General features: G+C 31.7%; 2 protein-coding genes across 2 annotated transcripts; one reads left to right on the forward strand and one right to left on the reverse strand.

Annotated features, from left to right (window-relative positions):
* The first annotated feature begins 702 nt into the window (after positions 1–702).
* Positions 703–2,016, forward strand: LOC139852242 (protein TIFY 10A-like). The gene is made up of 4 exons (XM_071841479.1): positions 703–949; positions 1,148–1,390; positions 1,508–1,565; positions 1,705–2,016. Exons 1-4 carry the CDS (start codon positions 799–801, stop codon positions 1,787–1,789), a joined length of 537 nt encoding a protein of 178 aa, XP_071697580.1. The 5' UTR covers positions 703–798; the 3' UTR covers positions 1,790–2,016.
* A 1,500-nt stretch (positions 2,017–3,516) lies between these two features.
* LOC139853942 (uncharacterized) lies at positions 3,517–4,821 on the reverse strand. The gene is made up of 3 exons (XM_071843277.1): positions 4,121–4,821; positions 3,781–4,030; positions 3,517–3,684 (listed from the first exon to the last, which is right to left on the reverse strand). The coding sequence occupies exons 1-3, from the start codon at positions 4,819–4,821 to the stop codon at positions 3,517–3,519; spliced, it is 1,119 nt and encodes a 372-aa protein (XP_071699378.1).
* Between the last annotated feature and the right edge of the window lie 2,453 nt (positions 4,822–7,274).

Below are 7,274 nucleotides of genomic sequence, written 5' to 3' on the forward strand. Positions count from 1 at the left end.
TCACTTGGAAAGCCCCTCCTACTTTTTTCAAAAAATCAAATCGACCCCACAAACAGGGGGTAAAGTGTCAAATAACCATTTTTATAAAAAATCTTAAATAAACTCCACCCAAATATTCAACTGATCATATCCTCTCGCTCGCAACGAGTTAAATTTTTTCGATACCATCATTAAACTCGAAATAATTTTAGGAACACAATGTCACTAACTATACGCAAAACCGACGCTTTTTAAAAAACGCTAAGTATTTGGGGCACTTTTCATACACGTTGATTTTGCGTTAAATTTTTTAAAAGTCGACAATTCCATAGGAAAACACGGAGATGCACAAATATTGTTAATTTAAAATAACATTTAAATCTTTCACGGGTTATACCTTTTAGTTCGACTCGAGTTGCGCTTCAACGACATCATCGTTAGCCACGAAATAATTCTACAAACTAAACGAAATAAAATACATTAAAAATCGAACCCTCGGCGCGAAACGAGGGTTCGAAAACTAGTTAATACTAATAAAATAAAATAAAAGGTACGTAGTAATAAAGGATAAAGGAAACAATAAAAGGTCCAACATATATAGCACGTGCAAAATAATAAAAGATATTTTATAATTTGTTTTATTAAATGGGGAACATGTTAGGATCCTTGAAGCTGCCTTCAACACGACTCTTGAATCTATATAAGTCACAAGTCTATTAATCCCCCTTTCCCATTTAAGATTTTCATATTCAATCCAACATATTTTCTTCATATTCTTTTTTTTTTTCTTCTTAATTAATTATAATAATATAATATTATATGTCTACTTCATCTGAAATTGTGGATTCCGGTAGGTTTTCCGGTCAACACACGCCGGTTAGAGCACCGGAGAGGTCAAGTTTTTCTCAAACTTGTAATCTTTTTTCTCAATATTTGAAAGAAAACGGCAGTTTCCCGGATCTAACACTCGGTAAGTTTTTTTTTTTTTTTTTTCTCTTTCTTTTTTTGTTATTTTATTAAATTAAATATGAAGTTAGAATGATAAAGATTATAACTTTTTGATTCATTATAATGTTTTATGAACAAAGCTTTGAACTTTAGTACGTGGGTATTGTTTCCTTGAAATCAAGACTGAATTTTTATTTTTATTGTCAATTTATCTTTTTAGGTAGGATGGTACCACCATCAACTGCCACCATGAATTTGTTTCCGATGACTGAAACTTCACGCGCCGTACAAAAAGAGGACCAGCCAAAATCCATGACTATATTTTATAATGGTCAGGTGATGGTTTTTAATGATTTAACTCCTGAGAAAGTTAAGGAAATAATGAAGTTAGCTGAAAGTGGTGGGTCCCCAAAACCCCCAAAACCAGAGGAACCTTTGAAGAACACTTTTGTTTCTGGTTCAGGTAATTAATTAACACAAATTTATTTACAGTATTTATTTTTTAATTGAGACACTTTATTAATTAATAAAATTTTTGGTTGAAATCTAATGAAAATGTGTTTTTTTTTTTTTTTTGCAGATCTTCCAATTGCAAGAAAAGCTTCTCTTGCTAGATTTTTGGAAAAGAGGAAGGATAGGTAATTAATTACAATACTGAGTAATTAATTTTTAGGAATCAAATTATTTACATAATAATAACATGAGCTTAGTTATCGGATTTATTATGTGTAAGATTATTATGAATGAATACTTAATAGTTTTGTGAAATTATAACAGGATTACTGCTCGGGCACCATATCAAACTCAAGATGTTTCAAAGGTAGATGATAGTAAGACATGGTTGGGACTAGGTGCCCACTGATCAATGGATGGATGAACAACATTAAACACGTTTAGATTCTCTTTTTTTAAAATGAAGTTTTTACGGATGGCCGTTTATTTATTATTATTATTATTATATTATTATAGCTACAGAATATAAAATCTAACCCGTTTTTGCATCTTTTTGCTATGAAAGATGTATGTATTGTACAATAGTGTTACATGTGATATGGAATGGATGGTATAATATTATTCTTTATAATTTAATTCTTTTGGCTATGGCTACTATTTGTGCATGATTTTTAGACAAATATTTTTGAGATCATGGAACATATGGGGGGTTATGGATAGTTGAAGTTGGGTGTTTGACCTATATGATTCAGTCGATGTTTTGAAAAGAAATTAAGGAATATAAGGTAATTATGGAAATATAAAGAATATTATTTGGCGTGTTTTCCTAATGTTCAATTTGCTTTTGAATTGTTATCTTATTCTGGAGGATAATATGATATTAGAAGGAAAAAAGTTAGGTATGGACGTATGGTAGACAAGAAGGTGATATACGCGCATGTCAAAAAGCAAATTTCATGATAAGATTATTTTCAAAGTGGTAGAAAATAATACGCCCTCCTTGACGGGTCTCCGTACTCTTTTGATGCGTTCTATTTCAAATGTTTTAAAATTGTGGGTAAAAAATAACTAAGTAAGCATTGGATGAACTACAATATTCACTTTTTTTTTCTTTTTGAAAATTAGCTCAGATACACAATTTTTTAAAATTTTATTACAATATAACTTTTTTTATTTGCCTACATGTATTGCCCGTTCGAACAATATTTTGGTCGAACACCGTTATAGATGTTCAAATTTCTTTTATGCTAACGCGTCTCAATAAAATACACTGTGGTCAAACACCTAACACTATTTTCGAACAATATTTTATTCGAATTCGGTGTTCGAACATAATAAATTATATTCAAACGATAGTTTGTTTGAATTCATATTCATATAAAATAAAAATAAAAAACACTTGAAATTACATTAATACATAGAGATTATGACACAAACACGTAATCACATTACATATTACCAATTACCACATCACATTTACCCTAGGTATGGTATGAGATTTACCATTTTCCGGTAGGTTGAGCTAATTATATAGTTTCGTAAGAAACATTTCAAAAGGTAATGGATACAAAGGCGTTTTCATAGCGTCTTGCATAAATTATATTCGAACGATAGTTTGTTTGATTCATAAATAAATAAAAATAAAAAACACGTGAAATTACATTAATACGTAGAGATTATAACACAAACACGTAATCACATTACATATTACCAGTTACCACATCACATTTACCCTAGGTATGGTATGAGATTTACCATGTTCCAGTAGGTTGAGCTAATTATATAGATCGTAAGCAACATTTCAAAAGGTAATGGATACAAGGGCGTTTTCATAGCATCTTGCATCAGGTTAGAGCACTGGGAGTGGTGACTGATGTCACTTGGCATGTCAGGCCTGACTTGTTGAGTCAGAAAAAGTGGGGAGTGGTGATCTATGTCAGTTGGGCATGTGAGATTATATTTTTATTATTATTTAATGATTTTAAATATAACATATATTGATAAAATTATAAAAATTAACATAAATGGAAACAACTTTCATTAAAAATAAAAAATAAAAGATTACATTTCCTAATAATTAAAAAACATACGATTCCTAAAAATTAAAAAAAATAATAAGTTATCGCGATTAAAAAGTTACAATTCGTTAACTATTTCGTCATCGCGATTATGCCATAGATGCGAAACTAGAGTATGTCGAAGATACTCATGCTCGTCTTTGTCACGCAGCTCTTTTGTCTTCTCGGCATATACATCACACCTTTCGTACCAAGTTGATCCTTGTAGGTTGTTGACAGGCAAGTACTAAGATTTATTTTCAGCGATATTAAAACCATTGTCTTCAATTATCATGTTGTGCAATATGATGCAACCATACATGATTCTTTTGATTTTGTTTACGCTATATGCCCTAGCAGGTTGTCTTAAAATACCCCAACGACCTTGCAAAATTCCAAATGTCCTCTCAACGTCTTTACGAGCTGCAGATTGTTTCTTTGTAAAGTATTTCCTTTTTGCGTCAACAACACTTGAGAATCCCTTAACGAAAGAAGCCCACGAAGGGTAAATCCCATCGACAAGATAGTAGCCTCGATCAAAATCAACGTCCCCAATTTCGTATGGAACTTGAGGAGCCGTGTCAATTAGTAAACTATCAAACAATGGAGATGCATTAAGGACATTCAAGTCATTGTTCTAACCGGCCATTCCAAAATATGCATGCCAAATCCAATTGTCATACGATGCAACGGCTTCCAACATGATTGTCGGGTAACCGTGATCGCCTCGGGTGAAATGCCCTTTCCATGCATTTGGACATTTTCCCCAAGCCCAATGCATACAATCAATGCTTCCAAGCATTCCAGGAAAGCCGTGAAGTTCTTCATGTTTATGATACAACCGACGTATATCGTCCTCGGTCGGTTCTCTCATGTATACATTACCATACAAGTCTATAATACATCTTGTAAAATTTTGCAAAGACTCACGTGATGTTTTCTCTGAAATTTGTAAATAATCGTCAAATAGATCCGGTGAATCACCGTATGCTAGTTGACGAATGGCAGTAGTGACTTTTAAAATAGTAGATACTCCGAGAACACCACGTGCATCGGGACGTTGTTGAAAATAAGTAAACCACTTTGGTGCATCGGGACGAGTAGAGTAAGAAAGTATACCTTCAATTATTTTTTCAAGAAGACTTTGTGACATTCGATAACGCCGTTTGAAATATTCAGGGGGATACTTCGGATCTTGAACAAAATAATCTTTCATCAAACGATTGTGCACTTCTACACGATCACGACGAATGTAGCGACGTTTTCGTCTTGAGCTTTGAGCTTCATTTTGTTCCTCGACCCCTCTACATATTACCACGTTATTTCGATAAGAAAATATACTTTTCATTGCGTTCACCAAACTTTCTTCGTCGGAACTACTCATTTTTAAAGAAATTTTTTTATTTTGATGATAAAATTTGGATTTGATTGTGTGAGTATATGTTGATTAAAATGGATGTAAAATGATATGTGTTTGTGTTTGGGTTTGTATATGTGTTGTGTATATATAGAATTTAAAAAGAAAAAAAACAAAAAATGCCAACGGTAGGAAAAGAGCCGTTGTATGTTTTATTTTTTTTAATTTTTTTTAATTGACCGAACCGAAAGCTCGTCGCCTATGCGACTGACCAGATCGGGACGCAACATCGTAACATGGTTGGGGAGTGGGTCGACTTGTGACGAGGTAGGCGACGTGGTGTGACGCCCCGTACAAAATTAACGTGTACGGATCATCAACAACAGGATCATTACAAGGTCAAACACTATATGCTGTTTTAAAATAAGTTTGCATTCATAAAAAGGGGTAACGTCTTTATCGACGTCAAATGTTTTACAAACGATAGTGTGCTTCTACTAATAGAAAGAAATAACATAAGTACAAGACTCAAAGGTCATTACAAATTCATTGTTCAAAAGTAACATAGTTCGTGAATGCAAAGTAAAAGTTTCATGCAGAGACATCTCTAAACAAAAGCAGCGGGAGTCTACACAGCAAGTCTAACAGCGAGACTAATAAAGCAGAAACATCAAACGTCTAAGCACCTGAGAAATAACATGCTTAAAAGTCAACACGAATGTTGGTGAGCTATAGTTTAATTGTAACAATAATGTAATGTAGGCCACGAGATTTCGTATTCAAAACAGTATGAAAAGTATATGCTTAACCGTGGGCACTTGGTAACTAACTTAACGTAAATATCACCCCCTAAAAGTACATTGGCGAGTGCGTAAGTCTACGAAGTATTAAACACCCGTTAAATGCTAGCGCGACTAGCCCGAGTGGGGATGTCAAACCCTATGGATCCATATCTAAGATTCGCGTTCACCGGTTCAAAAACCAATGACTAAATGTTACCGAGCTAAGGGGAAAGTTTATGCCGCTATATAACCCACACATATAAAAGTTTAAGTTGTGACGACCCGGAAATTTTTGACCAAATTTAAACTTTATCTTTATATGATTCCGACACGATAAGCAAAGTTTGTTAAGATAAATCTCAAGAAGTGTAAACTGTATTCATACATTCATTACCCTTCGACTGTTCTCGACGATTCACGAACCATTAAATGGATATGATTATACATATATATGTATATAATATAACTTGAAAATAATAACAAAGTATTAAACGTATAATACTTTACATGAACGTATTTCTTTCAATATGTTTATCGGTGGAATTAGAAGATAATATCAAATGATTGAATTATCAGATACATTGAATTATGATTACGAGTCTCTGTTGAGAGGTCCACTTTGATTTAGGAAACTTTTCCTTTTAACGGTATTCAGAATAATTGGTAAAGTGAATTGCAAGTAAGAACGAAAGTATCAATTAACGGGAACTAGACAAGAGTTAGTGGAGATTCCTATTTGATTTTCAATTTATGATTTACAACATTTTCCTCGTGATTTTAATAAGATAACTATTTTAAATTTCATCTTAAAGTTGGAACGTGGAATGTAAATAACTTAGACGTTGGATATCGACATTTTACATTAAGATAATTTCATATGTTTATTTAACCTTTGGATTTTATATCACGTTTCATCAACAAACGTTAATTTAAAAACTTGAAACCTATTAAGAGTATATTTAATCTTACTTTTCTAAAACGTTTTACGATATAACAACTTCTTCCATTATAACCTTTTTAGTAAAATGATTCTTAAATATATTTAGTTTTGGAAAACAAAGGTTTCATATTTATTTAATATTGTTTCAAACGTACAAAAACAATTTTTTTTGGTTTAAAAAGAACTTTATTAGTAAAACGTTTTATAAGATAAATTGTTCATAAGTTTTAATGAACTTAATTAAAGCTTTGTATCATAAATTACACACACACACACACACGCACACACACACACACACACACACACACACACACACACACATATATATATATATATATATATATATATATATATATATATATATATATATATATATATATCGTTTCAAAAACGTAAACGTGATACGACATAATATTTTCTATTACTTACATGTTTTGAACTTTGAAATATAATTAGATAGATATTTCAATTATATATAACAACAACAACAACAACACCCAATTCCACTAAAGTGGATTTCAATTATACATAAGATATACAAAATTATATTTTTTTAACCACTTAAAATAAATTTTCGTAATTTTAAGAAATTTAGATAAGAAGTAGAAAAAATTCTAAGTCCTAAAAACTAGAATAGCGAGAAATAAGAGAGAAAAAGAGTTCGTCGCAAAAGGTCGAAAAAGAAAAAATGGTTGAAAAATAAAAGGTGACGGAAAAATAAAAGAAACTTATAAAAACTTAAAAATACTTAACTAACC

The sequence above is a fragment of the Rutidosis leptorrhynchoides genome, chromosome 6 (genome assembly GCF_046630445.1).
Source record: "Rutidosis leptorrhynchoides isolate AG116_Rl617_1_P2 chromosome 6, CSIRO_AGI_Rlap_v1, whole genome shotgun sequence".
NCBI lineage: Eukaryota > Viridiplantae > Streptophyta > Magnoliopsida > Asterales > Asteraceae > Rutidosis > Rutidosis leptorrhynchoides.

Bases quoted from the DNA above. Each gene is read 5' to 3' on its own strand.
- LOC139852242 (XM_071841479.1), top strand. From the start codon at position 799: ATGTCTACTTCATCTGAAATTGTGGATTCCGGTAGGTTTTCCGGTCAA. The intron at 1,391-1,507 runs GTAATTAATTAA...TTTTTTTTGCAG, and splicing joins CACTTTTGTTTCTGGTTCAG to ATCTTCCAATTGCAAGAAAA. The intron at 1,566-1,704 runs GTAATTAATTAC...AAATTATAACAG, and splicing joins TTGGAAAAGAGGAAGGATAG to GATTACTGCTCGGGCACCAT.
- LOC139853942 (XM_071843277.1), bottom strand. From the start codon at position 4,821: ATGAGTAGTTCCGACGAAGAAAGTTTGGTGAACGCAATGAAAAGTATA. The intron at 4,031-4,120 runs GTATGACAATTG...ATTGTTTGATAG, and splicing joins ATGTTGGAAGCCGTTGCATC to TTTACTAATTGACACGGCTC. The intron at 3,685-3,780 runs GTAAACAAAATC...AATAAATCTTAG, and splicing joins AACCTGCTAGGGCATATAGC to TACTTGCCTGTCAACAACCT.